The sequence below is a fragment of the Glossina fuscipes genome, unplaced genomic scaffold (genome assembly GCF_014805625.2).
Source record: "Glossina fuscipes isolate IAEA_lab_2018 unplaced genomic scaffold, Yale_Gfus_2 1, whole genome shotgun sequence".
NCBI lineage: Eukaryota > Metazoa > Arthropoda > Insecta > Diptera > Glossinidae > Glossina > Glossina fuscipes.
The window spans coordinates 14568874-14585002 of NW_023998415.1; the positions used below are offsets into that span (position 1 = coordinate 14568874).

Here is a 16129-nt window from a genome sequence, read left to right on the forward strand (position 1 = left end):
TGCATGAAATGTTTAATTTGATTACCAAAAATATTCATTTTTTTTTTTTTTTTTTTTTTTTGTTTTTCGGTTGGCGTCCTTTTCAAATTCTCTTGCAAGTTTGTAGACGATATCTGCATTCTTGCGAATCGTGGAATATTCTTCACAGATATCACAAGGACAGGCGGACAATTGAACGGACGAATCTGCCCGATGCATACCGAATTTGAAGCTGGCCAAAAATCTACATACTTTATGAGGTTTTCTAAGTTTGCTTCTGTGCTTTATAGGGGTTTTGAAAAAAAAAAAAATGAAACTATGACGCGCTATAAAAGGTGTGTTGCAATGGTTTTTACAAAATCAATATACCCCACCAACACAACTTCACAACAATGTTATTTTCGAAATTTTCAAAATTGGATTTTTTTTTCATATATAGCAACTTCTTCCAAATAAGATCTTATATCAAAAATTGTCGTGAGACGATCGGATTTAAAACGTTTTTATTAAAACAATTCTCCATAATAAATTTCGTCAGAAAGTATCTTGGAAATGGCGTTCTATAGATTGAACTGAAAAAATACATTGCTAGACAAACAGACAGAGGTACAGACAAACAAGCTTAAATCGATGCAGAAAATGATTGCCAATCAATTAGTATAATAAAATGTCAGCCTATTTTAGGCTTTTCTTGCTTTTACACACATCCGCGCAAACTAAATATATTATATATCACAAGTAGCGTAGTAGCGCATCAACGATAATCAAATAAGAAATTTATATTCAGCTGAGGCCGAATTTTATATACCCACCACCTTTCATGTTATCAAACCAGGATAAAATAACATACGTGTAGTAAGTAAGTTATTATAGTTAGACTTGAGGGGCTTTAGAAGTTTTAAATTAATTACTAACGGATTTTATCTAGAATAAAATGGAAAAAATTAAAATTTTATCATTTTATCTTTCCACCATCCATACAAACACGCACACGCACACGCACAGAGATGACTAGGTCGATTCAGAATTCTGATAAAACATTTTATAGCGACTCTGAACTTTACTTGTTCGGTGTTGCGAACATTACGCCAAAACGAGCATACTCTTGTCTTTCGACCGTATATCGTGCACATGCTTATTATGTCAATATATTGTTTCGTATATTAGCAGCTTTAATTATGTTATCACTCAGCAAAAGCAACGAACATCCATAATTATACTAGACCTTTCTCTCTTGTGAGCATCATTTATGTCCTACAAAATTTTGAGAAATATATTTGGAAATTTAATTATATTTTATAACAATGTGTAGTTTTTTTTAACATTTACTCTTGCATATCGCCCGCTAGCTAAAAGGTTTTCAATAGCATCTTGGGCCGGTTTGCTAAATTATTGATGCGTTTCTGAATTGCATGTGCACGTAAATAATTTGTTATCATAATTGTGCTGCACCATATTTTCACATATAGTAAATAAAAACGGGAAATTAAAAATGAACAAATTACCTTTCGTAAATGGAAAAGCAGCAGAAGTGAAATTGTGCATATAAAGGCTAACTGGGTTAATTAGGTAAAGAATTATTATTATTGTTAATTTGAACTTGTTAAAGTTTCACCTAACATTGTCATGGGTAAAGCCAATGGCCAATGACAAATTATAATTGTGAAATTAATTTTGGAACCCGCCCAAATTTCTGGCACTAAACATTATCTGGACATACCATAACGCAACCAATCTTTCAACGTTTCAATGAATTATATAAACCCTTTTTTAATATAAGTGATGCGACAAGAGGAACCTTTACTCCTCATACACTTGTGAAGTCACAAAATGATGTGTAGTTGTAGAAAACTTGCGAACGGTTGATGTGAATCAAATTGACAAAGCTTAAAAAGTGATACAAAAAACTCTGCAATTTCAACAGCAAAACCCCTTCAAACACATTGTCGACAAACAATCTATTCCGGACTGTAAATCCACTACCTGAGTTCTAAATTCAAAAACCCGGCTTCAGGCAAAGTAGACTTCAATATATAATTGATCATATTCGCAAAGGGAAATGTCCGAGTTACGCACTGTCCGTCCTAAAACGTATACATTCGGTTCTCGAACAAAATCCTCATGTACCCACTGAGAACAGGTAGAGTAAAAGAATTTTATATTAAAGTTTGCTTAGCGTGTTATTGTAGAATGCAAGACAAGAAAAATAAAATTATAAATGATAATTCTGCGTCCTATCAAACAAAGTTTCTTCCTTCTGATGCTCGTCCTCAATGTCGCTAAACGTATTCGTATAACAAGATCATATGCGTAACTCAATGTCCCAATCGAATCTTAGATGTTTTTAAATGATGATGTGGCCCTCTAGGACCTCATATCAAGAGTAACCAAAGCTGATGGAGATAAGCAGTTCCTTAAATTTAAAATAAAAATATCATATCAAATTTGTTTTTTCACAAAGTCTGCGAACATTTTACAAACTCGTACGAATGAGATTAAAAAAAACAAATACTTTTATAGATATTGTCATACAAGTATTGTGTAAATATCACAACCCATTCGCAACGATTCGCAATGAAAACCACAGAAAACTAACGCCATGCAATTGTTGAAATTTAATAGTAATGAAAAACTGCAAAATCAATGAACACAGACTAAACAGGCATATTCTGTAATTATTCGACTTAGCCTTCAAAAATACATAGTAATAACTTCCAACGCTTGTTGTTCATAAAAAAAATTAAAGTCGGAACCCTCTGTCACTTATTCGAATAACTTATAGACTAAAGCGAACGTAAAAAAAAACTTCGAAATTACAAATTAAATTTTGAATCAGGAAATTTCTTTATCAAAATTCAGAAAGCATCTTAAGGGTCTTGCTACCGCTAAAATCGTAACGTTTATTTTAAAAAGTTATTGTGCCCTAAAACCGGATGCTGCAAAATTTGTTTTAGTACAATTTCTAATTGATTTTAGATCCCCACATGCACAGCAGAGTAGCCTATTTTCAGGAAATGGAATATAAACAATGCTTTATATGCTAATGATATACTTGCTATCAAAATGGCAGCCGTTTATTGCTTTAACTTGATTTGTTTCATGCAAACTATGAGGATTCAAATACCGTAGCATGATAATTGCATCACATGCAACCGTTAAAACTTATTATTACGCTTTTTCATGCATAATTGAGAATTCCAAACTTATCCTGTTAATTAATTTCCTTTTTAAACAAGAGTATAGCCAGCCACTTCTATACATGTACAATTTATGCAATTGTTATAAAAACTTCTTGTGTAGTATCAGTGTCAAATATCATTATCTGTCCTATCCAGCTATTCACTTATTCAAGACCCCCGCAAAATGCATATAGACAATATCAAGAAGACAACACTTGATACACACAATAATAAAAAATCGATCACAACAAAAGTTTCAGTAATTAAACGAAAAACTCTTCAAACACTTACAAAAGGCTCCTACAATACCCAAAAAACGTACACCATATTTTATGTACATTGGTTGTTCATCTAATGGGCCAGGCTGTTGATTAGGCCTCGACATCAAACTGGTCAACTTTTCCGTAAAACTCTAAATAAGTAAAAAGCACATTGGATAAGCATTTAGTTTCATAGAATTTTCTTCTTTTTTTTTCATAGTTTTGAATGCGATTTATTTTCTTTTGACGATTGCTGTATCATCTTCGCTATTAATCACAAGATTTTCACTTTTTCCGATTATTTAATTTGCTCAAAACAAAACTCACCATGATTGCAATATTCTAAAAACTAAAAATTCGGCTTTAAATATAAACCCAGTTTCAGTTTAATGATAAGATATTTAACAAAAATTCATAAATTTTCTAGTGGTTTTGCACTTAAGTAACTTTTTCTCTTTCTTTTTTTCCGCCTCCTTTTCTCACATAAAATATTCTCATTTATGCCTCGTCTTACAGTATTGCCAAGTGTTCATGACTTTCAAAATTGTAAGTATATGGTAAAGAATGATAGAAAAAAATATTTCTCAGAAGTGAAAAATGGAAAGTACAGCTTTGCATTCCTCTAGTAGATGCAACCTAGATATCTAATTCCATTTCTTACCAAATTTATACTCAAAACGGAATTGTAATGTTTCTAAGTTTAAATGATGTATAAAATTTCATAAATGTAGTTGCGCTTTATGACCAGGCATTACAAGTTTACAAAAACTAATAATTTTTATATATGTTATCTTTTATTATAAAGACTTACTCCTAAGTCGCTGGAAATGGAGCATATATCTTGATTATTCTAATGTATTATAAGAGTTCGGTTTTAAAAAAAGAAAATCTAAGTACCTATAAATTACATCCTTTGTAAACTTTACACTATTTAACAACGCTGCATCTATATGCACAATTCTTACAATGAAAGAGAATTGAGGTAATAAAGATTTGTCAAACTTGTAAACAACCTTAACTGAGTGCAGTAAATTGTTTAATTTATAAATAAGTTGATATACATATAGTTTTGGGATTGGCCGCACAAAAATTCACTTGAAACTTTGACTAATTTTGCTGGTTAACTACATATTAAATAGAATGCTTCTCGTTGTTATTAATCTAAATAGCGAAATTTTAAAAAATATTATAATTATAACAAAGGAAGGACAGAAGTGATTTAAAAACCTATAACGATTCGAAAAATGTAGATAAAAACAAGCTATGAAAATCTATTAAAGTTTGTTTGGAAGCTGAAAATTTCTTTAAACAAAACCAAAATTTTCTAAAAATATCAACAGATATACACAAAATTATACTCCGGGTGAAGTCTCAATGTTGAGTAAGAGCCATATTAAAAAACAATGCTTAAAAACTGTAAGGATTATTCGTCAAAGTCGAGACTTTCGAAAACCGATAGCGGCAGACGTTTGCTCACATAGCGGTTTTGTCTTGGCAAAATTTACAGAACCAAAAAACATAGGAGAGGGATCACGTCTACATTTGATTTGTACAAAATGCAACGGGATATTTGGTAATGAGAATGAACTGAAGGATCACTACAAAGCTCAACATCATTATTCCAAATCGTGGAAAGACATAATATATCGTTGTAAGAGATGTAAAAAATCCTTAAAGTCTTATCGTTCCGTTAGAAGACATTTTAGAGAAGCTCATAGTGATAAGGTTTACAATTGTCAAAAGTGTTCCGCTAGCTTCAAGGTAAAGATGACATTATATTTAAAATGTACAGTTGTTAAACATGCATTCTGTTTCGTTACAGTACAAGCATAACTTAAAATATCACTTGGCTAAACATGACAATCGCAAACCTTTCAAGTGCACCTACTGTGACAAAGCGTTCGTTTTACGTTACGAGTTATTAATACATATCAGAATTCATACTGGGGAGAAGCCATACAAATGTCAGGTAAGAACGCTCAAAATCTATTGTATAAAAAAGTTTAATTTTTGATTATTGTAGGTTTGTAACCTAGCATTTGCCCATCGGTCAAACTTTGTCAGACATTTTCGATTACACGATATATCGAAAAGCAGCAGAAAAACCTTGGAGTCTTTTAAAAATGCTGCTAATGCTCCAACGAACTTAAATGTAGGCTGCGATAAAGATGCGCTTAAAAATAAAACTTTCACGGAAGATTTAGGTCAGATTCCGAGCACTGAAAATAATTTCGTTAATAATACAAATTCACCTGAAGCGATTTCTTTAGATATTAAGCCCATAAATGTATTGGATGCGAACAATCATAATGTTTCTGGAAGTGCGACTACAGTTAGGAAAGCAAATGGGTCCGTTGCTATTAAGAAATATGAACAGACGACTGGAGGGAGGTCGCTATTGAAAAAGAATTTCAGGCTCGACTTGAACTCTCACAATTCCGCACAGAGTTCTCATTCCCCCGTTAGATTGATTTCTAAAATCTCCTGGCCCCTTGAAAATCCATCAAACTTTATAAGAGCTGAAAAATTATGTGATATTGTGAAATCTAATAGCTCCGAAAATTTCTCCATAAATATAGAATGTGTGAAAGCATTAAATTCAAATGAAGAGTTTACAAAGACGACGGGATATGCAGAGGACAAAATATTAATTAGAAAGGATTTTAGCTGCCCTACAAGTTCGGATCTGCCTCAAACGGTGTGCGCTACTTCCTGTGATGCATTTACTTATGCCAAGTTAAGCAAAAATTTTAACAGTGAATCGCACAATGCCAATTTGGAAATGCTTCAAAGTTCATTACAATCGTTGGTGCCCAAAAGAAATGGCGAGGATAATAAACAGTTAAATGTAGACGCTTTATCAGTCGATAACGTTCAAAACTCTCTAAATCAAGTGAAACCTAAACAGTTATTTACTAACGCGATTGTACCAAGGTCATCGAAATTGTTGCCCCCAAACACTTGCAGCTCTAAACATTTAACAAATTCAGGAAATTCAATTCTTTTAAACAGAAATATCATGGGCGATAACGCATTAGCGCAGCTTATGCCCACTACAATTCTAAAAACAGTGGAGTCGGCCCCGTTGCCTGAACCTGCCGCTGGTGGCCGCAATTTACCAGTAATTAGCCATTTTCACTCACCAGTTAGTGTTGAAAAAGAAAATGTAGTAAAGCAAAATTTAAAACATGCGTGTAATGAAAGGCTACTAGCTGAGCAGTTTCGAGATGAAAACAGTAATTATAAATTTTCAAATGAATCTACGAATTCTAATGAACGTATACAGCAAGAAACTTCTTGCAAATCTGAATCATTTACAAACCAAACTGTCGAAACTTCCATGCTCCCCGGTAAGCCTTTAGTGACTGACGTGAAATTATTACCTGCTGTTGACGTAAATGAATTTTGCTCGTTTAGAAATGAAATGAAAGTCTCCACATTAAGAATATATAAATTTCAGTGTTCAAAATGTTTGAAATATTTTGAGAAAAAATCCGCGCTAAATAGACATTGGCGTACTCACACCGGGGAGAAGCCATATCAATGCAATTTATGTCCAAAATCTTTCGCTGATCCTTCAAACTACAAGAAACACAAACTTCTGCATAGAAATGCAGCTAAAGCTCTTGAAATTTCTAAACCGATAGCAAAAATATCCACTGCTTCATGCATATTTGATGATATTGATGCAGATCGCTTGGAAGATAAGCAAGGGGTGCAATCGATTAATAACATGAATGAAGATGACTCATCGGTTGGTAGCATGGAAACATCGTTACTACAAAATATTTTGGATAATTTAATATATAGAGATGATATTCTCGAGAATATAAGAGAAAATTTAAATTTATCTTTAAATTCAATCGAAACGAAAGTCATAGTCAAAAAGCTTTAGTTTCATAAATTACTATAAATGAGTTAACACTGTAAAGTGAATGTAAACTGGAAGAAGAAGAATATAGTTTATAAATGAAAAAATAATTTAGTATAGGAAACATGCTTTTATATGAGAAAAGGCAAAAATATAAACTACTTGTAGAAAAACTACTAAGTCGTTGCCAAGAAATACAAACGGAAAATGAACGCTGTGTAATAAGGTGAGTAGTCGATGAACCTATAATTTTCATCAGGGAAGGTCTAAAAAAATTGCAACTTTAAGAGTCAATACAATAAAAAAGTTAATACGTCGTCGCGTACGAGATGTGGAACTACTAAAGAAATGTCTAGATCGTCATAATGACATCTGGCGTTCGTTACCTATGGTGGCTCCTCATCCTAAAAGAAAAATCGAACAAAAACGTGGGCCTAAACCAAAGAATAAGGATCCCAGCAATCAGCAAAAAGAGAAGAAAGTGCGTAAACAAAGAATGAAGAAGATCACCGATGAACCGAGTAAGCCCTCAGATGCCAACAATGTTAACCCAAGTTTTAGTGTGGTTCAGGGAATAGAAGAAACGCGATTGTACGAAAGTCACGCTCAACAATTGCTCATGATGCAACAACGTCAAATAAACTTGAAAAAACAATTCTTTTAAAATAAAATATTAAACACCATAACAAAAAGTATTTCTTGTGTTTTGTATGTTTTATTAGACTTTACTTAAAATAACTAAGCGATAGAAACAATTAATAGAAAATAGATTGCAGAAAGATTTCCCGGGAACTCTAAATAACACTTCACTCTTAGGAAAATACTGTTCAGGAGATAACCTATTCAGCTTGTCTAAGGCGGGCTAAACGTTGAGTGAGTTCGTCCTGTTCTTGGGACACCTGAGTGGCTGTACCAACGGCTGAACTTTGCACACCACTAGGCAGTTCCATATTTAATTCCAATCTACAATAATTTAAACTTATTTAAGAAAACGTTCGCTTTTAATGAAAAAAGGAATTATTTTACCCTGCTTCGTCCGCTACTTGCTGCAGCAAATTGTCAACATCGCCTTGTGGCACTGAAGTTGTTGTTGTATCCGACATTGTGTTTTCCATTACCGAACTTTGTACATCTAAATCCTCAAATTGAGATTCGAATTTCTCCATCAGAGAAGAGATTTTCTCTAAGTTCATACCCTTCATAGCAGCGTCCATGGCCTTAACCACGCCTGCCATAGAACTAGTAACTTTGCGTGTAGTTAGTGCGGATTGTACTCTACTAGCCACTGCGTCTACTCTTGCACTCATACGTAGATAATTAACGGCTTGATTCTTTTGGCGTATAGCATTTTCGGCATGAATCCTAGCCACATCCATGTTACCCTTCTGTATAGCTTTTTTCGCTTTGGCTTTCTCTAATTTTTCTTCTTTTTCACATCGTTTACTATTGCGTTCAAGTTCTTTCACCGCGAATTTTAGATTGAATAGGTGTTCTAAAGCAGTTTTAAAATTAATTAAATTTACTTAAAATTCTTGAAAATTTCTCATACTTTCCATAGCAGACGTAGACATGTCGTTCCCCAGTTTGTTTCGCTTGCTTGCTTCCCAAAGTAAGAATTTTCCTTTCCCTTTGTTTTATTTTTACAAATGACAAAAATTTTGTTTTACCTTCCAAGCTCTTTATAATTTTAAGTCAATCTATGTTGTGCTTAGTTTTTCTTCTTTTGTATGATTCACATATACTGCTTTTGCATAAAAATAACGTCATATCTAACAAATGTTTTGCTTATTGGTTCTATTTAAAGTGATCATGCTGCCACCTTTCAGTTATATTTTGCAAATATTCGTATTCCGTATTCGTTTGGCTAATCTTATACTTGAAAATTGCTAGAAAGAAGAATATGATATACTGACTGTAACTGCTCCTAATATAGGTAAGATGTGCCAAAAAAAGATAGATCGATTTTTGTTTTTCCTGAATACAAAATATTCATATCCATAAAGATACTTTGTTTAGTCATAGATGATTAGAAATGAATAGAAAATATCGGAAAAGATGAAAATAAATAGAAAACACATAGAAAAACTTGTTGGCACTACAGGTGCTTCGCAGTTACATTATTCTTTTGCAAACAATTTAAAATGGAAAGTCACGAAGTCATGTTAACGCCACAAGCCGTCACTCACGCGTTACATTCATTACATGCTGACAATTTCATCCTCATCTAAAACTTGAATTGCTTTTGAAGAAATTTCCAACAATTTCCACTGCGTTCAATTTTTTTCGATACCGTAATAATAAATATACTGTATTATATAGAGAGACAATTAGTCTCAATTAAATAATAGGTAAAAAAGTTCTATTAAGGTAACATTGCAGCCAATAAAATTCAGAGTAATTATTAAGTTCCAACCTAAATATTCAGGGGAAGTTCGGAAACCAGCCTTAGTCACAAGCTAATGAGCAGTTCACGCAGTATTCTTTGTAAACTTGTCAGTCGTGCTTACAGGATCCTCTCAATTTCTGACAATATTTTGACATTCATGATTATGTCCAATAAGAAAAGAACCTGACAATTTCTTTGGAAGGGTGTCAAAAATCGGCTAAATAATTTTAATATACCCACAGTTAACAGCATCTTGTATACTATTTCGTGGAATGGTAAAAGCTCCAATGCTATGTCACGTTAAGAGATTTTACGAACATTGAATACAAACTTGGATAGATCAAAATTGCTATATTGTCGAACATTATAATTATAAAAGGATTCCTCGTTACAATCCAGAAAATTAGAATATATATATAAAGGTCTTCGCTCTTCAATCTACTCAATTCAGTTATACCGCAACTGCGTGGTACAAATTTTATATGAACTTGAGCGTATCTTTTGTATCAAAAATTAGAAAAGTTATGTTTTGCGAAGGCAAAACAGACTTAAATGATAATGCCACTACCCAATGAAGTTAATTAAACACCTCATGCAGCTTATTAACATTTGATGGAATTAATTTCTTGACCAGCCAGTAATTTTAATTCTTGAATAGACCTATTGAATAAATAATTTTGGTACTAGTGTAATAGAAACTTTCCAGCGGTAGTTTCACTTCAATACAATTGATATATCGGCCAATTACTTCACTTGCAAGTCGTTACGAAAATTTATAAAGCATTGAAAGTATATGAAAAGCTGAAGCTTTTCCTTTTTGACTTCAGTTGTACCTTAAAGAAAATGAGAAAAATTGGTTAAGATAACATAGATATCGATAGTGAATGTGTGTGGATTAGCTTTTTACAAATTAATTATAAACAAAAATAAGAAGTATTTAAAATGAAGCCAGCGTTACCAGTGCTAAGGCTTGGAAATAATGGCGATTCCGATATAATGCCGATAACTTCAAATGTTCCATTTAATCCATTCCGTTCAACTATGTCACTTCTGCCTGGTTTGTGCCCAAGATCAATGGAACAAACGTTCTGTTATTATTAATTTTACTAATATTTACACCGCTTAGGCGGTTAGTATCAGAGCTGATTTTTCTCATAGTATAGTATAGTGCAATTCTACGTTCTCTACAACGAACCATATCTCTTTAAAGAGTATTAATACGTTTTTGTAGCTGGTTTAGTGAAGTATTATTGTTCATTGGTATTTTGCGGAGTTTGGTTGATGATATTATGATCTCCAACTCTGGTTTATAAGTTGTCCACTATTTATATTTCTCAAGTTAAGCGTTGAACGGCTTCAGTTTGCATATTACGGAGATATCGCATCTCAAACAGTCAATTCTTTCCTTGTGCATAGAAATCTTTTCGATTTTATATTCATTACTCATAACTTATTCAATTCAATTAATTTAACTGCACATCTAAGTTTAATAAAATAAATTAACGATTTTCGTATTTGAAGATTTCTAATAGAGCCAAAGATCACTATTAAATGCAATTTGTATATTCGTTAAAGTTCTGAGTGGAAGCGATACGATTCTGATTGATATGACTTTAATTAAGCAAATACTCCTATGAAATAATATATTAAATATTATATGGTTAACAAAAAGCATATAACATTTGTTGAACGTTTTTTAGACAACGCATATGTATCAGAGATCTAATAGAGCATATATATTTTCGATCAGCATGAGCAAAAAAATCAATATTTAATTCAGGATTAATTTAAATCATCCAAAGAACTGTTTGTGCGTATTGGAGCGTCTAGGTTACGTCTCGTTTTAAAGCAGACGTGTAGTAGCGTATTATGCGCACTGTATGGCGTTACATATTTTCTTACAAAATGTAATGATAATACGAAATAAATCATCATTGAATTTCTAAGAACAAAAGGAACAAAAAGCCGAAAGAGTTTTGATAGAAAAATCTAAAAACATAAATTCTCTATAAATCAGTAATAAAACACAATAATAATTAAATTTCAATCAATAAAACACGATGCAAAGTGTTTTAAATACAGTAAAAGGTACAGCTCTAAATGTGGCTGAATACTTGACGCCAGTCTTAAAGGTAGGTGTCTACAGTGCCTAGTATTTCGATGTAATTATCGCCTAAAAGGGTGGTATTGGGTGATTCATGAAAAAGGACCTTAGTATACACAGCCAATACGTAAATATTAATTGTTTTTTCTTTCTGCGTTTCGTGGATAAAATAAAAGGAGTCGAAATTTCGTGAAACTGGTGTTCTTACACCGGAAGAATTCGTTGCTGCCGGAGAACATTTAGTACATCATTGTCCTACATGGCAGTGGGCGATTGGTGACGAAGCTAAAGCAAAAGCCTATTTACCCAAAGGCAAGTGGCCCGTATGACACCTGACAATATTAATATTTTACTTAATTTTACAGATAGACAATTCCTAATTACCCGTAATGTGCCTTGCTATAGACGTTGCAAGCAAATGGAATACGTCGGCGAGGAGACCGTAGTGGAAGAGGAGTCTGGTGATGGTGGATGGGTGGAAACCCATCAGCTAAATGAAGACGGCACTTCAGCTGAGTTAGATCAGAAAATTTGTGAATTGACATTAGATGATAGTAAAGTAAGTTAAGCCGAAATATTTGATCGATTAAAGCATAACTCTTTCTTATGGTTAGGAAGAAATGCGTACTCCAGATAGTGAACAAGCTGGTGCAATTAATGCTGAGGTTGATGAAGAGGATGATGAAGCTTTAGATATGGATGAATTTGAAGAAAGTGGAATGTTAGATTTGGTGGATCCGGCTTTAGCCACTACAATGCGTGAATTGGAAAAATCGGAAAACAGTAAAGTGAAAGGAGATAATACTGCAGACTCAGGAGATTCCGTTCTACATACGCGTACCTATGATTTGCATATAACATATGATAAATATTATCAGACACCACGTCTTTGGGTTATTGGCTATGATGAGGTTAAAAATAATAATTTTAACATAATTTTCTTTAGCTAAAATGTATTTCCTTTTTATATCCACCACCAAAGGATAACGATATATACATTTTGCAACACCCAGGAGGATGCTTCAAACCCCCCATTAAATAGTTGTATTTTTGACCAGCATCGACTATTGAATCGATTTAAGTAGTTCCGTTTGTCCGTCTCTCCGCCTCCGCCTGTCTGTCCGTGTAGTGACGGTATCGGCTTCACATTTGTTGCAGACGTTGCAGGTTTTTGCATTTAGATTGACATCGAAAAAAACGCCTACAGGGTCACGTAAGCTGAGAACACTTCGGTTTTCAAAAACAAGAAAAAAGCGTTTTTCAGCTCACTATTCACAACCGAAACAATTCATATGTAAGGGTAAAAATTTGCACTTATGTCCTCTAGAATGTGTACAAAAATGAAAAAATCGGTCGGGTCCACGTAACATTATATTATATCAAAATATCATATCAGAACCTTTAAAGTGCTGAAAGGAGAGTTTCAGAATCCCCACAAAGTATATATATTCTGCAATATGATCTTACAATATCCCTGCTTTTTGGGCGTATTCATCATTGTTTTGATGTATAATCTATAAAAGTGAAAAAATCAGTCGCGCCCATCCAAATATCATATAAAGAAATGTAGACATATAGTTTTTCGCTTTTTTCTTTCGTAATTTTTAGAATAAAGATGGTGGATGTATAAAGGACGCGGTCACAGCCAAGTATAATTTTCTTATTTGTTTCGTTTTTATGATGATACTTAGAATCGTAAACCTTTAACTGTGGAACAAATGTATGAAGACGTTTCTCAGGATCATGCAAAGAAGACTGTCACTATGGAAAGTCATCCCCATCTGCCAGGACCAAATATGGCGTCAGTTCATCCTTGCCGACACGCTGATATTATGAAAAAAATCATACAAACGGTTGAAGAAGGTGGCGGCGAATTGGGTGTGCATTTATATTTGATTATATTTTTAAAATTCGTACAAACTGTTATACCAACAATTGAATACGATTTTACACAAAATTTCAATTTATCCTAAATTTAACGGAGCAATTGGGCAATTTACGGATATTTGAAGAATGCGCTTTAAGAGGCAAAATTAAACTTAGTTTCAAACAATCTCTACATTTGTATATGAAATTAAAGCTTGTTTACTTTAGCAGTGTATTTGTGTTTAATGTGAATTATTGTATTTTATGGAATTGTTTTAATAATAAAGAGTTGATACAGATACCATCTCTGGCTGAGTTAGCAAATGAAAGCACATTAACTCCCGTTTTTTTGTTATTATCATTAAGAAAATGATCAAAATATGGCATTTACCGATAATTGGCATCAGATTGTCGTGTAGGTCTTACAAAACAATAATCAGCGAAAAATGCTGCCGACTATAAACTAAGTCGAACCATTCCAACAAAAACAACTATGACATCTCTAAAATAAAAACATAAAATGTGAATTGATTGGGAAATCAACGCTACAACCGCATAGTACAGTGTGCTTTCATAAATTAATAGCGAAACTCGAATGTACTTCACACAAATCTTGGAAACTTTTTAATTCGAGTCGTTTTCGCAAAAAGTGCAAACCGTTCTTCTTCTTTTTATAAACAAAATTCAATCCAATCTTCTTTTAAGTGAAAGAAGTGAATATAATCCATTAAAACATTATAAGAGCTTATAACTCCTTGCCAAGAGAGCTACGACCAACTAGATGCTCTTATCTTACTTACAATCGGTTTTAACCTTCGGTTTTGCTTTATTATTGCATCTACGGTAGGCATTGTAATCTATTATAATAGACCTTAATGGCTTCGAGGACGACATACAGACCAAAAGGGATAAGGTACTCTCGAAATTTGAGCGTTCGGTAAATTTAATTTCAAAAATGTGAAAACCCAATAAAAAGTTGTTTCAAACAACTTGACATAGATTGCTTTGAGCGACCGATAATCCGATATAAGCCGTAAGAAACTTTTTCTATTTTTGTAAGTTGAGCTTTATTCTTGTGCGTTGTGCCTATGTTATTTCACAGGGAAGTTGAGTCCAGCAAATATCATGAGGGAAGAAAAGTAAAAGTTATGTCGACCTTTCAAGAAAAGTACGCCTTTGTGTATTGTGAACAAAACTAGTGTATAGCTGTATTGGGCGAAGTGCCGTAGGGTATCTAATAGTCGGTATTGCCCAACTAAAATGAATTTACTTGTTTTTGCTTGATATATATAGTGGATAATGTCAATGAGCCCTAAGGCGACTTAGTGCTAATAAAATGTCGATTCTATTTTCGATCGTTTGCCATAAATGCAGTAAATAAATTGCGAAAATAGCATTTAATAAATCAAAAATTGCAAACAAAGACAAAATTAAAACACCGCATATGCAATGATAATAACAGTTATTACTAAATAATCAAATACAAGGATGGCACAACAAGATCATAATGTATATATATATATACATATATATATATATATATATATATATTTAGCATAAACAGCATAAATAGAGAGCATCAATCGCACAATTATATTTGAATCTAATTAAAGCTGAAAATTACAATTTAATAATAAATTCAAGTATATTTTATGAGTGTAAGCGAATTACTTATGCTGTGCTCTCTTGCATCTTAGTTATTAACTTTCAACTTTTCGTTCCTGCAGTTTACGTTGCGCAGCAGTTTACGCCTTTTCGCATTTTCGTATTTTTTTTTTAATTATCATTAATTTTTGATTTTTTAATGACTTTATTCGACCGCCCTCTGACGCTCTTAGCGAATTGTCTTCGGTGTTCGGTTTGTGCGCTCATTGTTCTCGCACCTTCCATCAGTTTGTGCATCTCTCCATTCACTAACTGCATGTTTGGAATTACGATAGTTGCTGCCGATGCTGCCGAAAACTCATCTTCATCAAGAATAATATTCTTTTGCCATTATCGCAACTGATCCGATTGTGTTTTACTCGTTTTTGCAGTCAAAGCTTTTCAAAGCTTTTTTCAGTTTTTATAGTCGGTTCATGTGACTTTTGTTTTTGACATTTCATAATGACGCTGTCCATGGACGCGGTTGTTCTTGTATGCGTTTCATTAAGGTAAACGTTTCTCATCTTTTAAAGGATGCTTTTTCAATTTCATGTTGAGAGCGGTAAGTTTACCTCAACCTATACATACATTATGTTGGTATTCTCAAAGCTTTTCATCTAATTCCTCACAGTTGCGATTTATATTTGCTGGAATTATCATGGTTTCTTTAACGTGGATATCACGACGTCGGCGTTGATCGCGACCACGACAATGTTGATTTTTTCTTTTCGTAATTTTGTACTTATGCTCCGTATTGACTACGGAAACATTTAGTCTAGATTGGCGCACATTCTCATTAGGGGTAACGTTTCCTTCACAGCTGTCTCGACTATTGCTCGC

The 16129-nt window shown here is 33.2% G+C and overlaps 5 protein-coding genes across 7 annotated transcripts in view; 3 read left to right on the top strand and 2 right to left on the bottom strand.

The window, feature by feature from the left end:
- The window catches only part of LOC119631717 (calcium channel flower), a 14346-nt gene extending 10431 nt beyond the window's left edge, over positions 1 to 3915 (bottom strand). The window contains exons 1-2 of one of the 2 annotated variants that reach the window (XM_038024164.1): positions 3746 to 3910; positions 3450 to 3570 (exon numbers count right to left, since the gene is read on the bottom strand). In XM_038024164.1, the coding sequence (XP_037880092.1) occupies positions 3450 to 3570; positions 3746 to 3748 (124 nt within the window). In that variant the 5' untranslated portion in view covers positions 3749 to 3910. Of the gene's footprint in view, positions 1 to 3449; positions 3571 to 3745 lie in introns of both variants that reach the window. The other variant, XM_038024165.1, reaches the window with a different exon arrangement.
- Positions 3916 to 4525: 610 nt separating this feature from the next.
- On the top strand, positions 4526 to 7402 carry LOC119631993 (myoneurin-like). 2 transcript variants are annotated; one of them, XM_038024655.1, is made up of 4 exons: positions 4526 to 5179; positions 5241 to 5387; positions 5442 to 5622; positions 5689 to 7402. In XM_038024655.1, exons 1-4 carry the CDS (start codon positions 4793 to 4795, stop codon positions 7311 to 7313), a joined length of 2340 nt encoding a protein of 779 aa, XP_037880583.1. In that variant the 5' UTR covers positions 4526 to 4792; the 3' UTR covers positions 7314 to 7402. The 2 variants fall into 2 exon arrangements, with proteins under 2 accessions (XP_037880583.1, XP_037880582.1); XM_038024654.1 differs by having other exon boundaries at positions 5442 to 7402.
- On the top strand, positions 7317 to 7971 carry LOC119631994. The gene is made up of 2 exons (XM_038024656.1): positions 7317 to 7515; positions 7578 to 7971. Exons 1-2 carry the CDS (start codon positions 7415 to 7417, stop codon positions 7951 to 7953), a joined length of 477 nt encoding a protein of 158 aa, XP_037880584.1. The 5' UTR covers positions 7317 to 7414; the 3' UTR covers positions 7954 to 7971.
- A 13-nt stretch (positions 7972 to 7984) lies between these two features.
- Positions 7985 to 9060, bottom strand: LOC119631995 (charged multivesicular body protein 1b). The gene is made up of 3 exons (XM_038024657.1): positions 8839 to 9060; positions 8316 to 8781; positions 7985 to 8252 (listed from the first exon to the last, which is right to left on the bottom strand). Exons 1-3 carry the CDS (start codon positions 8858 to 8860, stop codon positions 8129 to 8131), a joined length of 612 nt encoding a protein of 203 aa, XP_037880585.1. The 5' UTR covers positions 8861 to 9060; the 3' UTR covers positions 7985 to 8128.
- A 2395-nt stretch (positions 9061 to 11455) lies between these two features.
- Positions 11456 to 13983, top strand: LOC119631425 (ubiquitin-like-conjugating enzyme ATG3). The gene is made up of 5 exons (XM_038023608.1): positions 11456 to 11807; positions 11956 to 12091; positions 12145 to 12338; positions 12394 to 12690; positions 13471 to 13983. The coding sequence occupies exons 1-5, from the start codon at positions 11736 to 11738 to the stop codon at positions 13750 to 13752; spliced, it is 981 nt and encodes a 326-aa protein (XP_037879536.1). The 5' UTR covers positions 11456 to 11735; the 3' UTR covers positions 13753 to 13983.
- The last annotated feature ends 2146 nt before the right edge of the window (positions 13984 to 16129 follow it).

Coding starts and splice junctions, on each gene's coding strand:
- LOC119631993 (XM_038024654.1), top strand. CDS start 4,793: ATGTTGAGTAAGAGCCATATTAAAAAACAATGCTTAAAAACTGTAAGG. Junction 5,180..5,240: donor AGTGTTCCGCTAGCTTCAAG/GTAAAGATGACA, acceptor GTTTCGTTACAG/TACAAGCATAACTTAAAATA. Junction 5,388..5,441: donor AGAAGCCATACAAATGTCAG/GTAAGAACGCTC, acceptor TGATTATTGTAG/GTTTGTAACCTAGCATTTGC.
- LOC119631994 (XM_038024656.1), top strand. CDS start 7,415: ATGCTTTTATATGAGAAAAGGCAAAAATATAAACTACTTGTAGAAAAA. Junction 7,516..7,577: donor AATGAACGCTGTGTAATAAG/GTGAGTAGTCGA, acceptor TGCAACTTTAAG/AGTCAATACAATAAAAAAGT.
- LOC119631995 (XM_038024657.1), bottom strand. CDS start 8,860: ATGTCTACGTCTGCTATGGAAA. Junction 8,782..8,838: donor GTCTACGTCTGCTATGGAAA/GTATGAGAAATT, acceptor AAACTGCTTTAG/AACACCTATTCAATCTAAAA. Junction 8,253..8,315: donor CAAGTAGCGGACGAAGCAGG/GTAAAATAATTC, acceptor AAATTATTGTAG/ATTGGAATTAAATATGGAAC.
- LOC119631425 (XM_038023608.1), top strand. CDS start 11,736: ATGCAAAGTGTTTTAAATACAGTAAAAGGTACAGCTCTAAATGTGGCT. Junction 11,808..11,955: donor ACTTGACGCCAGTCTTAAAG/GTAGGTGTCTAC, acceptor ATAAAATAAAAG/GAGTCGAAATTTCGTGAAAC. Junction 12,691..13,470: donor GGGTTATTGGCTATGATGAG/GTTAAAAATAAT, acceptor GATGATACTTAG/AATCGTAAACCTTTAACTGT.